This window comes from Condylostylus longicornis, unplaced genomic scaffold (genome assembly GCF_029603195.1).
Source record: "Condylostylus longicornis isolate FDR11 unplaced genomic scaffold, ASM2960319v2 ptg000004l, whole genome shotgun sequence".
Taxonomy (NCBI): domain Eukaryota; kingdom Metazoa; phylum Arthropoda; class Insecta; order Diptera; family Dolichopodidae; genus Condylostylus; species Condylostylus longicornis.
The window spans coordinates 8,421,349-8,448,415 of NW_026577973.1; the positions used below are offsets into that span (position 1 = coordinate 8,421,349).

The following is a 27,067-nucleotide window of genomic DNA, read 5'->3' on the forward strand; positions in this document are numbered from 1 at the left end:
TTACGGAGCAGCTAGTCGAACCGCAGTTTTCCTTGAACCAGTAATCGTCGAAAATTAGATAATTCTAGCCTAATGAATTTTTATAGTTGGGAAAGACAAACGGTCGTACAGTCATGGCTAAATAAACTAGGACTTCGATCCTGATGAAAATCATATACGTATGCCTACACTCCTAAAATGATGTGAAATAACAATTTTTGAAAATTTGGTGAGCTTGGCTCAATCAGTTTTTGAGTTATCGTTGAGAGGGATGAACGGATAGACATAGTAAAATCAACTCAGAATTTGACGCCAATCAAACACATACATTTATGCCTATATCTCAGACCATTATTTCTTTATCCTTTAAACATACCTTACTACGTTTATATTAAAATAAATTTTAGAAGCACCGTACCTTGACTCAGTAATATAGCGGAATATACTTTAGATTTAATTGTGTGTAGATATTTTTAAAGAGCAATTAAATTTAAATGAAGGAAAAGGTGTTGTTGTTCCAAATGCCGGGGAGTTTCACTTGCATGTACATTCACTCATATACGTATGTATGCATATGTGTATTTTTATGCAGGTACATGAGATATAAAAAAAACCATAAAAAACAACGTGTTTTTTTGTTATTGTCGTTTTCAAGTTTCCCCATAAAAATCATGTTTCCTTTCATTTATTTCTTCCCAAAATAAATAAAATTGAATTGTGTGAGCAGAGAATGGTTAGAATTTTTCCCTTTTTATTATCTACAAAACAAGAAATACGCGTTTTCCAAAAAGAAAATAAAGAGATTTATAAAAATTACAAAATAACAAAGTTCGGTCAAACTAATGGTTTGTATTGTAGCACTTTTCCCTTAAATAAGTGAAAATGCTGCTTTTAAATACAGTCTGTGTATAGCTATCACACTATTAAAATTATTTTCATTCATATAAAAAACTATTTCTAGGATTGCATATATTTAGGATGACGCATATATGCAGTCTTTGAAATGAAGCAAAAATTAATTTAAAGAGGGGTTAACATAATGCTCGATGTTAAGGGATAATTGTATGAGTTAAGAAAAATAATTATATTTTTTAATGTCATAGAATTTTCCGTTAGCTTTCTGCATTTATAGAAATTTGAAAAAGCTTGCGGTTTCGGAAATATAAAGGTTCGAAAATTCAAATTTTACAAATTTCAAGAGGCGACAAGTTGAGAGGGGGTAGAAATGTAAAAAAAAAAAAATTTCTTGTAATGAAATAAATTATTTATTAGTATCGAAGAGCTGCTAAAATTTCAGGCTCCTACAACCTGGGGTCTAGAAGAAGAACGACATCAAAAATTTGAAAAAAAAAAAAAGGATTTTAGATAACGGTAAATTTGAACGGCCATTTTGTTCTTCTAAAGTTTAACTATAGTATGCCACGATAGGAGAAGCAAGCTACTGCCTTTCTGCGTTTGCAAAATTTGAAAAAAACTTATGGTTTCATTGCAACAAATATTTAAAAAAAGGCCATTTTTAGGGTTTTGGGGGGGTATAACTTTTAGAGGATGGGAGAGAGGGAGAGAGGTAAAAATTTTCTTCTACCGAAATAAGTTTCTATGTATAAGATCTATGCACGTATAAAATTTCAGTTTTCTATCAACATGTCCACGGACGGACGGGCGGATGGAAGGACGGACAAAGTGAAGCTAATAAGCACTTTTTTTCAAAAAATTTTTGGAAAAGTGTTCAAAACAAACCAAATATCATATATGTTGTATTATTTTACATTTATGGATTATTACTTTTATGTTTAAATTGTCTTTCAATTGTTAGTTGAACTGTTCAAAGAGAGATAAAGCATTCAATTTTTTTTCGGCAAATCCATATAACCCAATCCCTGATGCAAATTGTAATTTTAATTTAATATTATAATTGTTAGAAATTTTAAATTCAAAATAAGAATTAGCGAAAACATGGAAATTTATGACAATTGAAATTGGCGTAAAGTGCTTGTAGAAACAGCAATATTTATTATTGTTTTCAGTTTGAAATTTTTCTCTAAGAATTTTAAAGTTATGTATAAGCCAGCATTATTTAAATTTTCAGTTGGATTTCACTCTATATATTCATTCGCACATTATTGACTCCTCAATTACGCAATATATTAAATTTTCTCTGCAAATATAGCCGTTCTAAATATCCTCATGCACAAAATGCCATAAAAATTTTATTCCGCTCTAAATTCATACAGGCACGTTTTCCAAAAAAATGTTGTAAAATTAAGAAAATAAATTTATTTCAATACATACTTTTAAACAAATAATCTCTTTATTGTTCAGAAACTTTCCAAATTTAATATACCGTTATGATATATATTTTCCCGCATACGTTTTTGCACCATATAATAACAAAAATTTTGAATTCAGTAAATCATTCCAGTACCAAGAAAATGTCAGGGTTGCTATATTGCAATTGCAATTAAATTTTATTTATGTTCTTTGTGTTCATATCAACTTCACATTTGGGGTTCATAACCTGGAAAAATATATAGCGATTTGGAACGAATTATTTATAGAGAAGCCTACGCTAGTTTTATTTGAAGACTAACAAACTAATGGACGTCTGAGACTAAGAACCATATTTTAAAATCTTTTTATAACAGATCAAAAAAATAGAAACTGCATTTATGTAATTTCATTTTAGTATTGTACGTTTATATAAGGACTCTAATACAGTAAGATATTAATAAGTTTTAAATATTATCGACATAGATTTTATTTTAAATAATTTTATGTACGAATTTTGTAATCAACAAAACATGTTTTTGGTATAAGCATTTTTGCAAAATACACAGTCAAAGAAAAAAAATTAAGTACTGTTAATCTCTTCCTACATATTTTTATAAATAAACGAGAAAAAATAGTTACCTTGTCAATTCTGTGATACCCGTATGAATTTGTTATCCTATGTGTGATTAAATATGCCACAACTCAATATAGGACAGACTATGACCTTAAGTTGCCGTTTTACCATATTAATTTATGCCAAATTTCAGTACTGTATTTTCAATATTATCTAAGATATGCCCGAACTACTAGTGAAGTTGTATAGGAGCTACTAGAAGGAACCAAGAAATTTCAACGACTTTTATTATACACATTGGCCCTACTAATATATTCGCTTGTGTGACTTGTGTGAAATTTCAATACCATAGCTTTGATAGTTTCTGAGATACAAATAAAATAAATTTTGAAGCTGTATGGCTGCTACCCGAATCTGTACCCCGACCATCTCCACTTTAAATAGGGTTCTGGCACATAATTCAATAAATCATTTGTGAAAATGTGGTGAACTTAGCTCAATTAGTTTTGAGTTATCGCTGGGACGGACAGGCGGACGAACAGACAAAGCTAAATTAACTCAGAATTCGACGCTAATCAAAAACATACACTTGAGTCTATATCTAAGACCGTTATTTCTTAGCGTTACAAATGGTAAGGCAAATTTATTATACCCTACGAATACGTTCGTACGGGTATAAACAGGCCCTCAAATTCAAAATTTAGTAGAATCTGAAAAACCGAAAATGTGCAAGTAATATAAAATTATACAACTTGCTGTAAAAGAAAAAGGTTGTAGGAAGTCATCAAGTAATTGCATATCCAACATGTTTTTGTTTTGTTCAATTAAAAAATTTATAAAAATTTTTTTTTAAATATTAATGTAGAAAATTTACATCGAATGTGTAAAATGTATATGGTCATTTATATCTATATTCAATAGATCTATCTTATCTACCGATACATATATAATATTTAATTTCATTAAATTATCAAACAGCTCCCATTTATATGCAAAAGGTAAAAATAACTTAACACTAAGGAAATATAAAATAAAAATCTCTTAGAGATTTTATTTTCTGCATTTTATTTTCATCATTTCGTCGTTGTTTTTTTTTCTTTCAGTGTGTTATTGTACTGTACTATCTCTTCTAGTGCTAAAGGTAACTGAAGAGAATATAATCAATTTAAAACAGTTAAGTGAAAAATAAAATTTTACATCCCATGAGTAATGACACTCTTTATTAACATTTTGTTTTTGTTATTTCGTTTCTCTCATTCTTTATAATATATAATATACTCTTTTTATTTCTTTCTATTCAAATTATCCTTTATTTTGTATATTTAGAATTTTCTACTTAGTTCTTTTATATCATAGTACTATGATTACATGTTTGAATAAATGTGAGTGTTACTTTTTGGTATACTTAAAGTTCAGTTTCAATTTTCAAAGTAAATAAATTTTAAATAACTAAAAGGATACGATTATTTAGTTAACCATTTATATTTTTGTGTATCCTTGTTTAAATATTCTAATATTAATTTATTATACAAATACGATTATATAATAATAATAATACCATACATGGTTATGTGTAGAGTGCTCATGAAAATTATATTCGTATTGGATAAACGATACCTACGTTTCTTATGTAAGACCTCACAATAATAAACAGGTAGTTTGATCACCATGAAACTTTGGAAAGTTGTTTAGAATATTCCGGTATAATGGTTTCTAAAAAAATGTTAATGTGGACAACGTATAACTTACCGCAAGGCATTTTGTCTAGTTTAGCGAAAATTTTGCACAAAATTTCTAGTAAGCTCTATCATTCTTGTAAGAACTATTCTAGTTAGCTTTTACTAATACATCGGGGAAAATATGGCTCTCACAAAAGATTCAATTCAAAAATTTTTTAGTTATCCAGTAGAAAGTAGGACCCAAATATTAAATCTCAGAACATTTCGTCAATTAGATCGTAAGGTATGGTTAGAAATATAAAATTGTTTGATTTTTGAGTTCTAATAATCACAAAAATCTTATTAAAGTTCATTGTTTTAACGCCCTAAATTTTTATATAAAAGTTTCTAGTAAATTGGATGATTATTTCTCTGAACATGCACAAGACTATAAATTGGGTTTGGTGTAAGAGTTCAGGTGCTGACACCTGAATAATTAATAGAATTAAAATAATAGAATGTAAAAATAATTATAATTTGGAATTTAATCTACAATTCAATAGAAACAATTTTATAGTTAAAGAAGCCGCTGGTTTCTTTCAAATTGTTTACTATTTCTTGTTTTACAAAGTGACTCTTTTTGCCCAGTACTATTAAACATACATTTTTAAAAATAAAAAGCTTAAATAGTGTGAAAATTCATTCTGAATATATTTTTTTGTATTTTACTTAATTTTCTATGTAGTTTTGTTTTTTTTTTACTGGACGGAAAAATAGAAATAAGTAAATTTTCTTTCTATTTTATTACAATCTCAAAATTCCTTTTCTCGGTGGAAAACCAAAAACTAACAAACCAACCATGAATATTTGACTATCAGTAAACGTTGTAAAAAATTAATGAAGAGCAAATTCAAAAGAAAAACAAATAAAAATAAAGAAAAATTTTATTCCTTATAGAAAAGCAGTAATGCACAGCCAAAATTAACAAGAAACTACTGATCTTCTCCTAAAATTCTAGATAAACTTTTTCTCTGTACAATACAAAGACTAACATAAAATTTCTTAAACTTGTAGAATGAAGAAACTATATTTATATCCTTAGAATTGTTGTATTCTTACAAATATATTTGTATGTATTTTTAAGTATTCTCACTTTTTATCTTATTATTCTTCTTACGTATACATAGATTTTTTTTTGTATTTTATTATTGTATTATTTTTGTCTAAATAAATAGAAGTAGAGGAAATTATTTATTTATTTATGATTTGTATTTTATTATTTAACTTTATTTTACGGCTCTGCTCAAAGAATAAATAATGTTATCCAAAAAACAAAATAACTGAAACTGTTAAAAAAACTTCTTTTTATAAGAAACAAAGGTGTACCAAAAACAACTGTTACTAACCTTAAAAAGGATATTCTACTCTGAATGATGAAATTATGTTAATTGTATTTTACCGTTTCTTCTTTTTATTTTATTCTTTCTTTTTTTTATAGCTTATTGGAAAACCAGTGATTCTAATATTATACGGTTTTTCGTTTTATTACTGCACACGCTTATTTTAATAAACTATTTATTAAATTAATCATCATTATTTTAAAACTAAGTTGATCCTTGACATATTATAATGTTACTACACAAATGTTCATGTAACATTTGCAAATTTGCTTGCATCAAATCCCGTAGATTCATTACGATAAAATAATAATCATGTATTTGTAAAAATATGCTAAGTTTACTACAGTTGGTCATATAATTTATTCTAATATAATAGAAGTTTTGCTGCCACAAGAATGCAAAAAATTCATAACTCCATAACTAGTATTTTAACTATTTGAGTTTAGAAAGTTGATATGGAATATGTTATACTCAAAGCTCGAAAGGTCATAATATTAAATTTGAAATTCATCAAAATATAATGACATTATTTATGTAATATGAATGAGTTATATCGGCACCCTGATTTGTTAAAAGACCTCCCATAAACTATAAGTTATTAATAATCAAAACATTATTTAAAATCTACGCTATTAGCATCGAATCTTGACAGTTTCGTTGAAGTTTTTTTTCAACAATAATTATAATTAAAATAATTAGCAAATGTTATATACATAAACTTTATAAATATTAATATAATTATGCACAAGCTTATCAACCTCACATCGTCAAGATTATTTCATACATAACGTATTGTAACAATCGTTATGTTTTTATAGTCCTTTTATACATGAAATTCTAATATGCATTTTTAGTACTTTCATATCGTATTCTTTAAATAATGGTATAATAAAAATTTATTTTTAGCAAAACCATAGATAATAAATTATTAATTAAAAAATTATTTTTAATACAAAATTATACCCGCAAGAATTTATAATGGGCTCAGGCAATCTTTTTGAAATTTTATGGCATTATTTAATTTTATAATTTTATATGAATTTTTTGCAAAAATAAATATTTATAAAATATTGCAGTTTATTTTAGAAAGTTTAGTTATAAATTTATGTAACAGTAAGTTAAGTGTAATTTATAATAACAGTAATAATTAAAATTTTCTTTTACCTACCATTAATTTTTTAACATTGAAAATTTAATAAAAAAATTTTGATAAAAAAATAATATTTTTTATTTTCAAACTATTCAAAATTTAATTTCTAACCTATTTCTGTGCATACTTTTGAAATTAAGAATGCGTGTAGCAGTAAATACAGCGCCATGAATTTTGATGCAAATCGTGAAGGCTATGTTTAATAAGATATGACAATATTCATAAAATATATGAAATGAAACTGGTCTATTTTAAGATTTTTATGTAATACCATTTCACACAAATAATTTACACACACAAAACATTATGATAATCACGAAATTATTATGTCATAAAATCAGAACTTTTATGTCATGAAATGTCATGAATATTCATAAAATAGATCCATCAATATCGTACTCACTTATTTGTTAATATATTTTTACTTATTTTATTAAATATCAAAGAAAAATATATAAGAATTTTTTGAATTCCGAAAGAATATCGCAAGAACAATCGTAAGATGCATTGATAAGATTTTAGGTATTTGTTTAATTTAAACAATATTCAAAAATGAAATAAAAGAACTTTTAAAATTTAAAAGATTTTGGAATTTTATAAATTTTAAATATGCGCCCAGTGTGGAGTTAATAACTCGGCATTTCAGTTAACAATCCGATTGTGCTGCTAATTATAGTTCTTTAACCTATATCAACTTAGCAGTAACATCTGCCTAATTTAAGCAGATTGGCATTCAATTAATTATAATTCTAGTGACTATATAAATTGTTTTTTCCTATTTCTTTATAAATCTTCTTTATTCTCGGTTATTTAATATTTTTTGTCAAATTTTTAAGGTATTCTGCGAGCAAAATGTGGCAGCGCTAACCGAGTTGCAGAATATTTTAAAGTAAAACTTTTTGTATATCATACAAACTTGGTTTTTGAAATTCTTTTCGATTTTTAATTTTTCTGAATCAGACCAGAATCTCTGTCTCGAGCAGTTTTGAAAAAAATTCAATTGGACAAATACTAAAACGATTTTGAATCATTGTCTGACATTCACAAAACCAGATAAATCTGGTGTAATTTAATAAATTCTCCTTAATTTTAAAATTTTATTGATTTATAGTTAGAAAAATTATGAAATTGTTGCGCAGAATTGTCAATTTATAGAATAGTAATTTAGATTTTGCAATTAATTAAATTAATTGTTAGCCATTATACGAGATACAAAATTTTATAATATTTTTTATTTACATTTTTATTATAAAATAAAATTAAGTACTTACCGTTCTTGAATGCAAGTATTTGGTAAACGTGTTGCATCTAATACACCATGCCATGGTTCAGCTGGTAACGGTTTACGAAATCTTAATCCATCAACTGGTGGTTTAGCAAATGGTATACCAGTATAAACATGAATTTCACGACCCTGTACTGTTACAGAACGACCACGTACTGGACCGCTACTTGTTTGTACAACTAATCTATCGATGATACCACGTACAGCAATGATTCGTATTAGAATCAATAAAAATCCAATTAAACTACCCAATATTAATTTATTTTTAGCCATTTCTTATGATTTTCAATATTTTTCAATATTTTATTTTTGTGTTGTAAAAAGAAAAATATTGTATATTCAACAGATCCAACAAGTAATTGATATTTTTCTCCAAATTAAATTTTTAAATTAAATATTTTCAAAAATTTTCAATGTCCAACATATCTGGAATTAAAGAAAAAAATATTATGTAAACTATAAGTAAAAATTCTTGAATATTTCTATATAGTATATTTAATATTAAATCCCGACAGTTGAAATTTTGTATGAACACAATACCCCCTGCAGTAGTTGGTTGACTTTAATCTCTGTACTCTTAACGTAAGTTCAAATTAAAAAGAAATCTACTATTATCGATTTATTTATTTATTAATATTAGATCCCTGCATTAACTCAAATATTGTTTTATATTATTAAAATACCAATAATATACTCACTCACATTTACCTATAATATACACGTATATATACAGGGTGATTCTGAAAGTTAAACATCAACATATACCATTGGTTAAAGGATCGAAAATGCATTAAACTTTTGTTTTTGAAGTTAAGCGCTGTAATTATCAACTATCATTAATTTTTGGTAACAATAGTCACTCGGAAAAACAGTTTGAAGAGCCGTTATTCTGATAAAAGATCTGAATTTTAATATTTTTATTGAAATGTAAAAAAAAAATAACAAAATTGAAGCGAAATTTTATACAAACTTTTAATTTGAAAAACAAAAATTGATCTAAAAAAATTTTCAATTTTTCAAAAGAAAAACTAGAATTTTGTAATACAAAAAACAAAAAAAAATCTAGTAATCAAAAATTTTTTTTCGAAACTTTTCTTGGTAAAGAAAATTGATAGGTTTTTTATTTTTGCCGATTTTTATAAGAAATGGTACCTATATGGTTTGAAATTTTTAAATGCATTTTTCTCAGATTGGGTGCAATTAAAAAATTTGAAAAAAATATTTTCGGAATCTAGACACCATTTGGCATCTGAGGTTATTAAAATTAACCAGCTTGAGCGAATTTTTAAAGACATGCCATATAAATTTTGACATTTATTTTATTAGAAAAAAAAAATTTTAATAGGAAAATTAAATTTTTTTTAACAAAATGGAGTATGTAAATGATTTGGTATTAACATTATAAGGCTAATACATAATTAACAAACAATTTAATGGAAGAATAAGTTTCAAACATATTTCTACAAAAAATAAATTGGCGTACCGTTGATGCAACTAAAGAAGCGCTCCAGTAAAGCAATTAATTTAAAATATGCGATATTGTATAGAATAGATTTGAAAGAAGAAAAACATAAATTTTTGCCGAATTAGGTGAATTTCATAGGAGAATTTGGTGTTCGTTTTGAGAAATTTGTAAAATTTTTGGATAAGGAATTCGTATTTTTCCAAATTTTTCCAAACAAAGGAATATTAAATTGAATTTAATTTTAATTTTATCAATATCTGGTTTGATTTTAATTGAGTTTGTGGCTCACAATATTTGTGGTTTTTGTGCTATATCGTCTGTAACATAAAATTTTTTTAACGTTTGAGGGCTTAAATTAATGTTTAAACAGTTATGAAAAATTCTATAAAAAAGATTTCAAGGTCTTAAAAAATTTCTCACGAAATTATCTAGTTGGAAAAAACTGAAAAAGTAAAGCAAGAGAAAAATTTGATTTTCCCTAAAGTTCGAATGCTTATTATTCCGAAGGTACATAAAATACAGAATCAAGCAGCATGTCTATTTTAAGCCCTTTATAAGTAAAAATTTCGTGAAAATAAGTTAAAATCCCTGAAACTCGGAAACCCTTGAGATTTGGCATCCAGTCTGGAACAAAAGTTTCACCTATTTTCTAGCTTCTAACTAATGGTATATGTAGTTGTATAACTTTCTGAATTACCCTGTATATATAACATAAGTATCGCACATATTGTAAAAATTCAATTTTCTCATAGAACCACTAGAATATTAATTCGATTCTTTTATTTTCTATTATTTTTATTTTTAATACTTTTTAACCTTCAAGGATAAAAAGTATTATAATGGTGGAAACGATTTTACTAATAACATTTTATTCTTAAAAATATATAAAGATATATGTATATATGTAATATGTATAAAAAATTGTTATAATATTAGTTGAAATATTTTCTCATTCCAATAGCCCTCTTTTCAGTTATTTTGTCTGTCCTTTATAATTTATTTTCCTTGTGGAAAATTAAAACGTATAAAAGTGGGAATATGCAATTCTAAAACTGAGAATTTGAAAATCAAATTATTTTATCGCCAACCATACTCACATTTTTAGGCCAATTTTGAATTCCAAAATTATGTAACAAGCGACTAGTCATTGTTTAGTAATTCACTTTTATTACCGTATAATATCGTCTGTACATAGTTGAAATAAAAGGTTTTATTTATAATTCCAGTTACGCTGTAATATTTTACTTACTAAACGCTTGGAAAAGAGAATTCTTCTCTAGAAAGAGAAATGTCAATATTCTATTTTCATAAACTCAATTCGATATTTAAATTGAATTTGAAATTAAACCCTTGCAATTTTTAAATTTTTATAGAATATTTTAGGCCTCGTATGCACGTACTATATTATATACATACATTTGTATGTGAACACATGCACTAGGAGGTATAAACAATTTTCACTGCATATAACAGCTTTGTTTAAAAAAAGTTGAAATAATTGAAAACAAAAAAACAATTTAGAAGAAAATATATGCATAATAAACAAGGCAAATTTAGTCAAATTCAGTGATTGGGTTTCAATTTAAATAATGTAAATCCTTGAAAATTAATAATGCACATATGAAAATTTTTAAATAATGTAACAGATTAGAGCAATAAAGTTCTCTAACTAATATTTAAAAGGACTATTTTATGATTAAAACAGTAAAATTGATAAAACAGATTTCAATAGAATAACTGAGAACTGAACTTTTAGTTAATTACTAACTTCCTTTGTACTAAATTAATTAAGCCAAAATTTCAGTTAAGGTGTTATTGAGAAAAAATCCCATTTTTGTACAGTTAAAAATAACCTATTATACAAAGATGTGTTAAAATAAACTATTATATGTAGTTGCTCAGATACAAAAAAATAAGAAAATAGTATATAACTAAAAGAGTTGCATAATTGCTACAAGTAGTTCAAGTAATATTCTGATTTTACCATATTGAAACAAGCCACTTGCCTTGAATCTTGGAATCTGTGAGTAATTTACCAATTTTAATTTTGAAGACGTAAAATTGACAATTTTTAAAAATTTGCATAATTATAGGCTCAAATTTAAATAACTTTTCTCCATTTCCTCAATGACCGCTTCGAAGGACAGCGCTTCCATTATTTCCAATTTTATCACATATTAGTTCAATAATATTTTAGTAAATTTCATCACCGATTTGTTTTTTACATAGCCTGTTGTCGCATAACTAGAAACAGTGGTCAAAACTAACCGTTGTATGTGAAATCCCTTTTTTTGTTTCAAATTTTTGATATTACTTTTCTCTTCAGTCACTTGATATTAACAAATGGGTTGTTTTGTCAGAACAAAAATTTTTCTTATCTCGTCGTTCTACCAAGATATTTATCGTTTCTTATACTAACAAAATTTCAAATCTCGCCTCCTTATTTTCCGAAAATTCAAACTTTTGCATAATATAATTTTGGCATAATATGTTTGAGTGAAAAATTTCAAGTATATAGACGATTGTTTTTTAAAAATAGATATTTTCATTCGCTTCAGGGACTTTAAAAATAATTGGTTTGATCCAAATCTATTAATAATCTTTCGATATGGAATCGGTGGTGCAGTTTTTAATACATTTACATAAACACAACAACTTATAAAATTTTTTATTCTTGCATTAAAATTTTTAGTTGATAAATTTATCTTTCGCCCAATAATGTCGGAAAATATCTCCAAATGAGCGAAAATTAAAATTTTGAGTTTTATTTTCACTTGTTCAAGAGTTGAGAACTAATAAGACGCAGCCCTTGCCTTATATAATAAAATGATTAAAAAATCATGTGAAATTTTATTTTTCAATTTCAAATTGAAATGTTATTTGTATTTAAAATTAAATACTTTAATGAACCTTTAACATTTTACTAAATTTACTTATTTCTATAGAAAATTCAAATTCATTTTATCGTAAGAAAAAGCAGGAAAAAGAAAATCAAAAAGGATTCCAAAATTATGATTCGATAATAATCCTTTTATGTTTTTTTTTTTTTGTTACCTTAATTTTCATTTTTAATAAAGTGTTTATGAAATTTATAAATCAAATTGAAAGTCTAATCTATAATTTAAATACTCCCATATAATTGTATGAATTCTTAAGGCAACATTTAATATTAGGGTATAATAAAGGTAAATGCCGGGATATCAATTCATTCATTCATTCATTCATTTTATTTATTTGAACTTTGAATCTATTTGAAATTCAAGTTGTTATAACGTGTTGTAGAAGTTCATATTTAATTATTATTCCATAGTATGACTTTTGACCTCTTTTTAACTTAGTTTTGAACTTTACTATTTTTTATTTTACTCACTTTATTCACATTATTATTAAAATTTTTCGATATTGTATTTTAATTTTATCCTTGATGCATGAATAATGCGACTTTCAATGATTTTTCATTTTTTATTCATTTTTCTATAACAAATTTTCCAATTCTACTTTCCTACCTTTCTTTATCTTATTAAAAATATTTCTTTTAGAAAAATAAATGAAAGTAAAGAGTCACTCAGTTATCGTTAAATAGAAGATATGAATTTTTCATTTGAATGAATTTTAATCGAAATTGATAAAAAAGAAAAATTTAAAATGAAAAACATAGAAAATTGTTTTGCTCGTTATTTTTATGGTAATTTTGGTGTAATAAATTCTCACTTTTTTCTGATGCAAGTGTTTCAATTCAATTGTGCTTTTATTTTAATTAGAAACAACCACAATTGCTAAACGTGTTCGTTTTTTTTATATAATTTGTGCTATGTTTCTTAAATTTTTAAACCATAATTGGTACAGCCTAATCTAGAACATTTTCCTTTATTTTTTGAAAGACCATGGAAAATTTAGTATCTTGAATCAACTAATTTGGACTATGGTTTTATAATTTCAATACAAGAAAGTAGTCCGAAGTAAAATACATTAGATATTGCTTATATAAATAAGGTAGACAAGATGAAATGGACGTTTAATTAAGTCGTGAAACTCGGCTAGGAAGCATGGTTTTTTAAAAAATTACAAAACTTCACTAACGGCTTAAAAATAAATAATTATTTTATACTAATTGTAACTTATTAATCATAATAATTATTTTATAATTATTGGCCCAATTATTATTGTAATTAACTCTGAAGTTGTCCGGTTATTAGTACAATAGACTCCGTTCAGACTTATCTCGTAGGCATGGCGGCAAGTTCTAGCTCTTTCTTTTTCCTTTTATTAATAAAGTTGTATAAAACTTAATCTTAGTTAAGAGTATAAATAAATACCGTTTTGTAAAAAAAAAAACGCAAAATTTCACGACGTATCAGGTTCCGCCTGTATCTTAAAAAAATGTTATGGCATGACGCGTTTCAAATTTTTTAAATGCATCTTCGAAGCGCAAAGAAAGCAGAATCGCGCATTAAAAAAATCCTGTATGTTTTTTTGCAAAATTTTAATGATAAGTATTACCAGTATGCATTAAATAATACATAAATTGCCGTTGCATTAAATTTTGACTTTTCAAAACGTTGCTTTTGACAACACAAAATACTACCTATATGACAAATGGCGAAAATAAGTACATATATATGAAATATAATAAATGAACTCAAATCTGAAAAATGTTTTGTGCGAGAAATTTACGCCATTTCACTTTCAAAACCTTTAAGTTATATAATTTTAAATTGTGGGTCGTATACTTAATACTTAATAAACTAGTATACTAATATAATAATGTTAACGATTGAAAAGATTTCGTTTTTTCATACTCCTTTTTAATGACAACCTTGAATTTTTTTTTCAAGTATGTATTTATAACTCTTATAATATTAAGTATAGATATATGAACATACACTCGTACTTACATAAATATTTGTATGTAATATTAGAATTTTACTTTTAATATTGTACATATTGTATATTTATGTATGCATATAGCTTGAATAGAGGAGGCAAATTAAAATAATAAAGTCCGAATAAAAGAAATATTATTAAAGAAATGAAAATTGTAAATAAAATTAAAATGAATAGTTAAATATTAAAATAAAACTGAAAATTATATTTGCACTATAATTTTATTGTGGGCGTTTTAAAGTGGTGAATATGCCTATAAGAAAATCGCATATTTTACGACTTAAGAAATAAAAATTGCTACATTGGATTTCGAATAAAAATCTTTAGAATTATTAAAAACTAACATCAGCCGACTGAAGGTGACAAGCCCAGTTCAGATACGGGACTGCAAGAAAAATGTGGCCAAAATACGAACTTAGGGAATAAGATGGACTCCAGACGATGTTTCAAAGGAAGCATGTGTGACGGGATTGAACGAGATATCGAAGATTGGGATCGGGGATTAAGATAGATTTTTCAAGAGACCCGGCAAACTTGGCCTGGTGATCAGGGGGAATGGTAGAAAAATGGCACATTTGTGCTAATTGGAATGCGATGAACAAAATACTTTAATTTTTTGGAATAGTGTGCTTATTAGCAAATTATAATTTAGTGTACATTATAGCAAAATTTAAATTATGTAAATGCAGTCTGTTCCAGTTAAAGTATAGAATAATTATAACTTGTTATAACAATAAATTTTCTTATTTTAAAACTTCTTTATTACATACTTTTTGGAAAATACACCATACATTTACTCATTTGTTGAAAATATTTTACACATTAGTGCTGAAAAAGTTCTATAACAACCTTAAATCGCATTATAATTTCTTCTTCAAATAATTTTACTAAGCAAGTAGTATGTATGTATGACTGTAGTGAGCTTACGCATTTCAAAATATTATAGCATTAATTTCTAAGTCAAAATAGGTCCATAATACATAATAATATTTTAGATGTGCAAAATGTTACTTATACTCCATATATTGCTATAATTCTGAAAAAAAAATATTAATTTATTTATTTAATGTTGCCTGAAATTAAACAATTTTTAAATTGTTGTAACTCATAATGCGAACACTTAAAATATTACAATAAAATCTTCATTTAGAAAATTTTAGATTTCACTTTAAATTGAAATTTAAATTAAACCTACGTAAATTCTTTTTTAAAAATTTATCTACCCAACTCTCTTATAATACTAATTGATCATTGGAACTAATTATGACTCAATTAAACAATAAAATATATTTTAAACATATCGCACATTTACAACGAAAATCTTATATAAGGCAAAAATTAAAGTAATAAACTTGCTTTACAAGAAAATTGATATATTTTTTAATATATAAGTACCTATGTATGTGTATTAAATGCTAATCATATGAAAGAATTTCTAAATTTTAATTACAGACGATAAAACAATGTTGATTAAGAAATTAATAGGTACAATTGATGCAAGTACAGACAAATATATTAAAATGTATAGTGCAAATGCATATGTATTATAAAGTAATGCCGGTCCAGTACATTTGTAATTTAATGATTACTTTGACTACAATAATTCTGTATAACACATTATTTCTTATGTGTTTTTTGTCTAGCAATTTGTACAATCTTCTTATAAATGCACTATATATTTAAATGTATCTTCATACGTCTTAATGGATTTGGAAAATTTCAGCTTTAAATATTTAATTGAAGTTTATATAAATGTAAAATTACTATTTTTAGAAAGAAAGGTATATTATGCAATTAAATAATAAAATATTTATTTAAAATAATTCAAAATAATTGTAATCGTTATAAAACAACTAATTGAATTATTTAAAAAAGAAAATGAGTTGCAGTTAAATTAAAGAGATTTGATTACGATAATTGCTTGAAAAATACTTGAAAATTATTTAAATTGTATAATTTAAAAAACAAAAATTCAATTTCATACTATCTTATTTAAAAAAGAAAAATAATTCAAGAAAAATTTTATACAAAACACGAATACCATGAAAATTGTTACCGATGGTACCTGCAATGGCGTAAAAATTAGTTCTGCTTTTAAATATAAAAATTTCAATCGAAAATTCCACAATCTAAAACATTAAAGCATATATTCAGCCGAATTATATGCAATATTCAAAGCTGTTAATTATTCTGTTACGAACATTAACAAAAATAATATTCTAATATGCACTGATTCTCTTAGTGCAATTCAAGGAATTTAAAAAAACATTGAAGAAATCACCCAGGTGATAATTCAGTTGAAAAATAGAATAGATGTAAATACGAAACAGAATATTACTTTTATGTGGCTCCCAAGTCACATGGATATAAAATTCCTGGAAACTATGATATTTTAATAAATTATGTAAATTATGTAGCAGGGCCTGATAAAATCAAAATAATTATAAAGGCCAAAAAAAAAATTTTAAATAATAATGATAATAATTAAGAATTTTCAAATTTATAATTTCATTTCTGAGTTTAGAATACGTTTAGAATACGTGAAAAGATGGAAAAAGAAAGCTTTCAACTGTTTTCAATGAGTATTTGTACAAACTATCTTAAAAGAAAGTTGCATCCTTGCACGCTATTCGTTAATCTTACAGTAAATTTAACTGCAAAGTAAGTCTTATAGCAGCAAAAAATTATTGAAAGAAATTTTGTTTTAGGGAAATTACGGGAAATTCATCAACAATATCTACAAAATTGAGCGATTTTGAAATTTTTGTGAAATATTTAAATTTTTGTAAGTAAAATAGATGAGGAGCGTCATCATTTTAAGCCATTGGACGCCAACAATTCCTTGTCTACCTATTAAATTGCAGATGCTAACTTATGAAATGAAAAATATGGTATTGCAACTCATATCGATCATAAATTTTAATAAAATTCAACAAAATTATTCAAAAAGTGTCAGTTATGAGATAAAGTAATTTCCAACGCATATTTTCTTTAGATGTAAATTGTAAACATGCACATATGTCATGTATAATTTTCAAGTTCGTTATACTAGTATACATTTTGCAATGCAGTCGGCATTGAATAAGCAAAGTTGTATGATAGCACCAAATTTCACATGTCGTCACGGGAGAACGTAAAAAAACTACTTTTGGATATCGTTCTATTTTTGGGTATCAGTTTGTGTTAACATTTGAGTCATATCAAAGCCACTGATTTATTAACTTTTGTAAATCTTTATTTATAAGGAAATAATACCTATGTATCAGGCTTCGATATTCCTAAAAAATTCACTGGATCGATTGAATTAAGTGAACCTGTGGAAAAAAACAAATCTACAGTATTCTAAGGTATAATAACGAGTATTCTAAGGTAATTTTCAAGATTTTATGTAACACTTTAATCCAACCGGAAGATATGTATATCTCGCTGTCGGTTATGAGTTGACCACATCTGATTGTAGTTTTTTTATAACGATGAAAATTTGATTTATCGTATCAATTTAATATCGTATCAAATTTAATGTTTATATGCAGTCATACTCGTACATACATATTTATCGATTTTATTTCTTGTCAGAATTTAAGAAAAAAAAAATCATAAAAAAAAATTAACAAGATGAGGGATAATTTTAAATTTAATGAATAGAATTATAACCTTACTACAAAATAATTTTCTTTTTTTAAGAAAAAGGGTTTTTAGGTATTCTTCATACTTTTTTCTATATGTACAAAATAATATTTTCAAATGGTATTACGAATTTATCACTCGTTTTGTTAGATTATTGCGCATATGAACTCTTTTCATCCAGTTGGAATCTAGTTGAGCAACCAAAACGCTTATTTCTCTTTTAATTCAACATTCTACATAATATAACAACTATAGAATAATAAACAAATCTGAAATTTATTCTGCCTTTTTTCATAGAAGGTTTATGTTTCATAGAGCTTGTTTCCATCATTGCCTCAATTTTTACAATTCTTAAATACATAAATGACCAGATAAACATTTATAATCGATACGATAGGTTCCTAAACTAAACGTAACGAAACTATACTGAAATGAGTTGAATATTACACAGAGTCTGTTAAATTTGTAATTTCAGGAGTTTAAATTATTTACAATTATGTCTGGAATCTCTGTCATTGATATGGCCACCTTATAGTTAATAATCACTAATCTATTTTTCTTTTCTTCTGAAATAAAGTTTCAAATATCGCGTTAGGGGAAACCAATACGCGAATTATATTTTTAGAAACACAAGAAAACAAAAATGGTGTTATTTTTTTATGACAAAATTTTGTTCATTTGAGTTCTACAAGTAAGATTGTACGAGTTCTTAAATTTCTGCTCATGTATATTATTTAATCTAGCTCTTCATTCAAAATTGTGCTATTTATTATTGTTGGAATTGATTGTAATATAATTTTCATTTTAATCTTAAATGTATACATATGTACATATTTATATAATAATGAGATAGATATATAAAATAACTTAATAATTGAATTGTTTCTACGCCATAGAATCATCATTTTTACAATAAATAAAAGAACACTACTTTTAAACTTCAAAATTATCCATATACTCGTAATAAAAGTGAGGAAAATGGGAAAGTACCCTTTTTGTACTAAAAAATTGAAAAATTTTGTTACGAAATTCATAGTAAAAAAATAGGGAGGATGTATCCACATATTCATGTAACATGATTAAATTTAACATTTCAAAAAAAAGTGTGTACAATTGCAACTTTTTAAAATTTTTATAAGTACCTTTAAAATATTATAAAACACGTGCCCAAATTATTTCACATTTAAATGTATAGCAAATTCTATCAAGAATTTTCAATAATTTGGATTTTTAATTGTTGCCTCAGAGAAAACTAATGAATTGACCTTGTTTTTGTCATATTTTGAACACAATTCTGAATTGTTGATTCAAAATTTTCCTTTACTTGATGGAAAACCTACCCCATCACTTTAACCAAATTTGATGAATTTATAATACTATTTAAATATTTTGCACAATAATGATATAAAATAGCAAAACAAAATAAAGATAAATTTCTATCGTAACACGTGCCTTTAACAACAAATTGAATTAATGAATTGTGTACAGAAATAGCTTTGATTCCACATGGAAAAACTCATTTTAAATTTGATGAAAATTAGTTAACAAAAAATATTTCTTACAAAAAGTTTCAATTTTTCCATGAACTTTTCTTACATAATACAGAAACAGATGTAATTCCAAGAAAATTAAAAGGATCCTGGTTATAGCCAAGGAACGTGATATTATACTTTTTGAAATTTATTGAAAGGAAAACTTTCATTCACTTCTATGATTTTTTTTAAGAAAATCTTTATTAATTATTTAATTATGGAATTTTAATATTTCATAATATTTTAATCTGATGTTGTGTATAAATAAAAGAAAATAAAAGAATTCAGAAAAAAAATAAAGTAATTTTTTCTATTTAAAAAGTTAATTGAGACTATTGTTATGTAGTAGAGCTTAAGGACAACTAAATGCATTACAAAATCTACTTAAGGAGATTTATGTATTTATGCAATTTTTTACGATGTGCGTTTCCAAAATGTCATAACCTTACTAGTAACAGTCCGCACGCGTGATTGCAATTTAAAATAAATGGTACTTTTTTAATTTATTCTAGTCTGGATATCATGACTAACTTTTCGAGTTACTTTCATCACCAGCGTGAACGACTCATTTGAATGATCAACGTGTATATGTTTATTAAATTTTAATTAGTTTACGTAGGCATATTATAATATTATATGTTTCTGTCAGTGTGTTCTTGATGTATTGTATAGAAATATTAGTAGATATTATGTAGAAATATCAGGCCTTTTCATAAACGCAGTATATTTGCGCTCAAAAACAAATGTTGCTAACTAACTGACAATGTCATCGCAAGAAACTGAATATTATTAAACACATACCAATTGCAAATTAACGTGCCTACAATAATATTTTTAAAATCTTTGCGATAAAATATTACTATTAGGTGTTATACACTTTTAAAGATACACTCAATTACTATTATTCCCACATGTCTCACTAATTTTTTTTCACTCAAAAAGAAGAAATATCAAATTAAAATTCTCATTTTTTTTCATTTAGAATTGTTAACATGACAAATCTCGTTTTTTTTCCAATACTATTAATCGAAAATTTTAAATTATCGACTAGAGTTCTTATTTCGAAACTAATTGAATTTATTTTGCCTGATATTTGAATCACATTTCTCCGATGTGTGTATGTATAACACATATAGAATGACAGAAAAACTAACTTTCAAGTATACTTTTCATATACAACATCTAAAGATATAGATTAATGTTCGTAATTGCTTAGTAATATTTAATCCATTTGAATCAATTTTTAAGTATTGTTACAATAAGCTAATTGAATATTCATAGCAAATAAAACAAAAAATGGAATAGAAAATAAATTAGAAAGTATTCTACAGTAAGTTGGGCAGCAAAAAGAAATTTATTTTTAGATTCTAACTAATTTTTTTTTATTAACCTTAACCCTAATATAAATTAAAATGCGTGCACAAATTATTTTCAATTTTTATTATTTTCCTTTGAATTATCAAATTTCATTTCTGTTTTTGAATTGTGCACACATTATAAATAATATTATACTTTTTATACATTTATATTATAAAGTTTGTAGTTTGTATGTATTTGAGCACTTTGGCCATGCATGTATTGTATTTCATATCATATTTTTGAAAAATAAAACGTTGAAAGTTTTCTAAAATATATTTGTTATAATACAAAATAATGTTACTATTAAAGTACGAATTCAGTAACAACCTTCAAAACGAACTTCAGCTATTTACTAATATAATTGAACAGATATTCATTAATTTCTCATAATTAGAAATAGTAAATATTCATTAGCATTATCATTGCGTATATTTATAATACAGAAGTGCTATACAGAAGAAAATTTTAGTTTTTATACCATAGAGTTACTTTTTTTGAGTAGCACTGTTTTAAATTAAAAAACTTAATGTTACTTACCAATACCCCTCAAAAAATTAGCTTGTAAAAATTGTCTTCTTAAAAATTGTCTTTTGTATATCGTTATAAACTATATATAAAATGGTATTATTAAAAATAAATATAAAAATAATTTGACAGACTGATTTTGCATTTCTTTTCATCTGTGTTTGTTTTTTTAAATAATAATGCTGAAAATTTCTTTTTATTATAAAAAACTTAATAAATTTAAAATTTCATTTCCCGAAAATTTCCCGAAATTATGATTTCCCAACTTGGTTCTGCAAGGTGGCTAAAATATCCGAAAAATGTGAAATTTCACGCACATTGGCAGCACTGCTTTTCAGAAAATATTTTCAATTTATGGTTACAAAAATTTCGACGATTAGTGCAAGCAAAATATTTTATAAAAATTGACACAAAAAATCTATTTTTTTTTCCGAAATAATTAAATTATGATTTAATTTTCAAGGACATAAGAATTTTTTTTTTATTAAAAGCACGTTCTTATAAATAATAAACAAAAAATGAACTAGCAGAATAGAAACAAGGTCTATTATAGATTATAGGAAAATCGTGCTCAGGTAAAAATACTTAATTAATTTTATAATACCCATACGTCGCCTCTTTTTTTCAAGAAAATGAAGTATTTCATACACATACGTACATTATATCATTTATATTTATACTCAATAAGACAAAATATACAAAAAATTTCATAATTTTTGTTATCTTCGTTTATAAAATATTTTCTAAATTTTTTTTTTTTTTGTTTTTCATTTTATTCAATCAGATTGAAAATGTTATGGTTCATTTATAAATTAAGGAAGTATGTACTGTGTAATACTTCGGTAATTAAATTATATACTTACGTTCCTTTAAGATTGTCTTTTTTTTTGCTAATATACCTTTTGTTCTGAGGATTTTTTAGGATTCATATAAGGGATAAGAACGTTATTAGAAGAATATACTAATTATTCCATATCTGTATTTGATCTTGTTATCCTTAGATATTAAGATCATATTCATATAAGATGAATTTTTAAATTCAATTAAATAACAAAAGTTTAATAAGGCTGATAACTTTTCTAATATTAAATATTGGTTTAAGTTATTAAAGACTTGGAAACTGAACTAATTCTGAATATAGAAAAAACTAAATATTTGAAATAAACATTGACAAGTATAGTACCTATATGTAGTACCTACTATATGTAGTACCTTCTGGTATTACATGCATGAGCTATAAATCTCTTAACACTTGAAAAATTTTTATTGAATAGGAATCAATATTTTTATTCTTACTGTTTTAAAAACCTAACAAATTCATAGGTTTCTAAAGCCACAAAGTTTTTCTCTATTTTTTGCCAATATTTAAAGAGAGTAAAATATTTCGATGGTATCAGAGAGTAATAAATGGTTCAAAGAACAGTCATGCTTTTACGCTTCTTATGTTACAAAGTGATATTTTAGAATATCATGCAGATGATACCAAATAGTACGAACGGACCAAAAAATTCTCTAATATAAATCTCCGATATTTTGTCAAAAATCAATTTGACTGCAGTTTGTTTTTGATAAAATCTCGCCAAATAGTTGATGAGTGTTTCAACTTTATTTAACAGTTGTGGCTGTAATAATTGAATATTTTGTAACAAGTTGCCTAAAATTCAATTCAGCAAATTGAAATTAATATGAAATTAAATTTACATATTTGAAAAATGTAAGAAATTCCAGGTGAGAAATTCTCGAAAAAAAATTCCTTTTTTTTTCGAATATTTAATGATGGTAAACAAAAGAAAAAAATATATTTTCGATATAAATATTTGCTTTTATTAATTTAACGTAAATATTTTCTTATTCCATTGTAATTAAGTGTCTTAATTAATTATAATATTTGTATATAAGTATGCGCCACTACCTATAGATTTACTTGTATTCTTATAAAATTATTGCAAACGTGTCTATTAATATACATTCTTGCCATATATCTGTGTTATGTGTGTATAATACTTATGATTATATTTTCGGTTGAATAAGAAAATTTTTGCATTTTGATAAAACCATAGTAATTTTTTAAATTTAGAAAAAAAAGTAATAAAGTTGGGCCAAACCAATAGTTTGTAATGCAGCAGTTTTCCCTTCATCAAGTGAAAATAGTGCTTTTCAAAACAGTCTAGCTACATACTACGTCATTAAAAATACTTCTATTTATATGCGAATATGTTTGGTATGACAAGCATACATTTGGTATGACGAATATGTGCAATCTTGGAAATAAAACATAAAAAAATTAAAGAGGCGTTAACATAATGCTCGAATTTGTAGGTTAATTGCGTCAGTTAAGAAAAATAATTATCTTTTTTATAATATCATGGAATTCGCCATTAACTTTCTGCATTTATAGAATTTTAAAAAAGCCTACAGATATATAAAGTGCCAAAAATTCAAATTTTAGAAATTTCGTGAGGCGATAGTTTAAGGAGAGATTGGAAATGAAAAAAATTTTTCTTCTAACGAAATAAACTATTTACCAATATGTAAAAGCTCCGTAAATTTCAACTGACTCCTATAACTTACGGTTTATAGCGGAAAAACCATATAAAAGATTCGAAAAACGGGCTTAAGATAACGGTTAACTTTAGCAGCCATTTTCAGTAAAGATCTATCTACGAATGAAGTTTCAGTTTTCTACCTTCTGGGGTGTAGATGTTTTGTAAACAGATATACAGACAGATGGACGGACTGACGGACACAATGAAACTAATAATCACTTTTTTTCAAAATTTTTTTGGAAAACGATGTATGTAAAGAAACTGTGTATGTATGTTATCGAAATCCAAATTTAGTTCATTTACGTCTTAAGATTTCAAGGATATTGTTTAATGTAAAAGATTAAAAAAAAAAATAATATATATTTCTGCAACATATTATAATCTTTTAATTTTTTATAATGTTATATAATGAAACTCCTATACACAATATACAATTTTACACAAGCATTATGTACACAATTTTGAACATTTTTATGAACATTTTAATTCTATTTTTAAATTACAAGGTTAATATTGTCATTGCCAATAAACAATATTGTTACATATGTAGAGAGTTATGAAATGAAAATGAAATGAACATAATATAACAATAAAAAAAAATCGATTATATTAAAATAAAAATGAAAATTTTCTCTATTAAAGGTTTAATACAAAAATTTGATCCTTATACGAAGAGACAATAATATACTTAAAACTATAATATCTATACATTGTGCTTATCTATCCGTCATTGAACTGAACTCAAGAGCGGTTAAATGTTTAAAAACTAAATAATTAATCAACCAAATGGGAGAATTGAAAAATTCTCATAATATTGTTTTGTAGTACAATATGAAAAAGTTATGAACAAATGATGTATGTATGAAATAATGAGCCTTGAAAAGAATACATAACTCATACAAATATAAATTTTCCAATTTAATTAAAGTATAATTAAGTTGTAATTTATTTAAAAAAAAATTTATTCGTAATATTATTTTAATCTGTCATGAAATGTGTGATGCTGCCGAAACGATAAGAATAAACGAACTGTATGAGAAAATATGTGAAAATTAAAACACCAGAATTAGAATATCGATCATAAAATAAAATTCCTAAAAAACCTTACAAATTCTTAAAATACCACAGAAGTCAAAACACTAATATTCTTTTTCGTCAATAAATTGAATTAAATGTATTAATCATAATACTAATTCTAACTGAAATTATACGAAATCGCTTACAAATGGCAGAATATCGTAATATTTTTCTGTTAGATAAAATAAATTTGTTAATGAAGGGCTGATAAAAAAGTAAGTCGAATTCTTCCATACTTAGAAAGTTTCGAAATACGAAAAACATTTTCTTTTTATTATTTTTTTTTAGCTAAAAATAAAATTTTTATGAAATAAATTAAAATATATTTAAAAATTCTGAAAAATTACGTACAAAAAAAAGTAAAGAGTCCTTGAAATATTTATTTTTCAACATAAACAATTACTTATCTTATATCTTGGATACTGTAAGGATTTTTAAATCACGAGTAATTCTGATGAGTTTTTTTTTACCAATCATTTCTTTCCTTTCCTATTCTTTGGATATTTACAGAAAATATATATTATGTATGTATGTATATAGCAAAATGTAATACTCAATAAAAATATAAAATTTTATTTAATTTAGAAAAAAAGTAAAGGCTGTAAAATATTGAGCCTTATTCTAGTTGTCGAAGTAGAGCGACAATTGTCGTCACGACTTGAATTTGATATTCTAAATGGCGATTACAGTGACACGTGTCGTGGAATAGCGGGAAAATGTGTTTCAGTTGAAAAAAATAATAAATTTTGTAATTTAATACATAAATTAAACCATATAATATATAATTTAATTTTTATTTTTAGCTTAAAAGTAACAACAAGGAAGCAATTTGAAGAATTGGGAAATTTTATGACGGAGAACGCCTTTATTGCGAAAGGCCTTAAATTTGCTGAGAATAGCTGCATAAGCAAATGCGAGTTTGATGTAAAATGGAACCAGCTAACAGAAAAGCTTAATAGCTTGAGTCCGCCTATTAGAAGTACTGCAGGATGGCAGAAGGTAATTTTAACATAAGTTTAATTTAAAATTTAATTAATTTATGTAAATTTCAGGTAATTTTCAATAAAGGAATCATGAGATGATCCCGGATTATTAGTATCCACATACCTGATGCGCATTTTATGATCGCAAACCTTTAAGTCACATTATATTAAAATATTTACAAATATTTAACAAGCAATGTTATACATACCAACATAACGTTTAAGCTATGATAACCCATCCGGTTATAATGTAAATGTAAATAACACTCCATTTGGCAAATCCAATAGAGCTGTCCCTAATCTTAAATCTTTTGATCCTTAATTGTTGTTTTTTTTCAATTTCATTACTCTCGGAGTCTGATGAATCCATAAAACATAATGCAAATGACGACATTTTTTATTTCCCTCGGATTAAAAATATAAACATATACACCGAATTTTTTTTTTTAGTTTGAACTTTACTCGCCAAAATTTCTTTTTAAAATGTATCAATTTCACTTGAAACGTTTCATTTTCGTTTATTTCTCGCAGTCACGCCACTCGACAACTAGAATACCACATTTCAAGTGAAGTGACAGCGACAACGACAAATGTCACGTAAGTGACGCGACAACTAGAATAAGGCTCATTTACAAACACAAATTGGAAAGCAAATTAGACATAAATTTCAAATCACGAACCCGACTGAAACGATTTTAGATTTTCACTTTAGAACCTGCTGGTAAACTGATTTTTCATTTCAGAACTTTGAA

At 25.3% G+C, this 27,067-nt stretch overlaps 1 protein-coding gene across 1 annotated transcript in view; it reads right to left on the minus strand.

Moving 5' to 3' along the window:
• Positions 1-27,067, minus strand: part of LOC129611240 (acetylcholinesterase) — a 161,909-nt gene that overhangs the window by 121,372 nt on the left and 13,470 nt on the right. The window contains exon 2 of the mRNA XM_055524287.1: positions 8,304-8,743. Coding sequence (XP_055380262.1) covers positions 8,304-8,590 — 287 coding nt within the window. The 5' untranslated portion in view covers positions 8,591-8,743. The remainder of the gene's footprint in view (positions 1-8,303; positions 8,744-27,067) is intronic.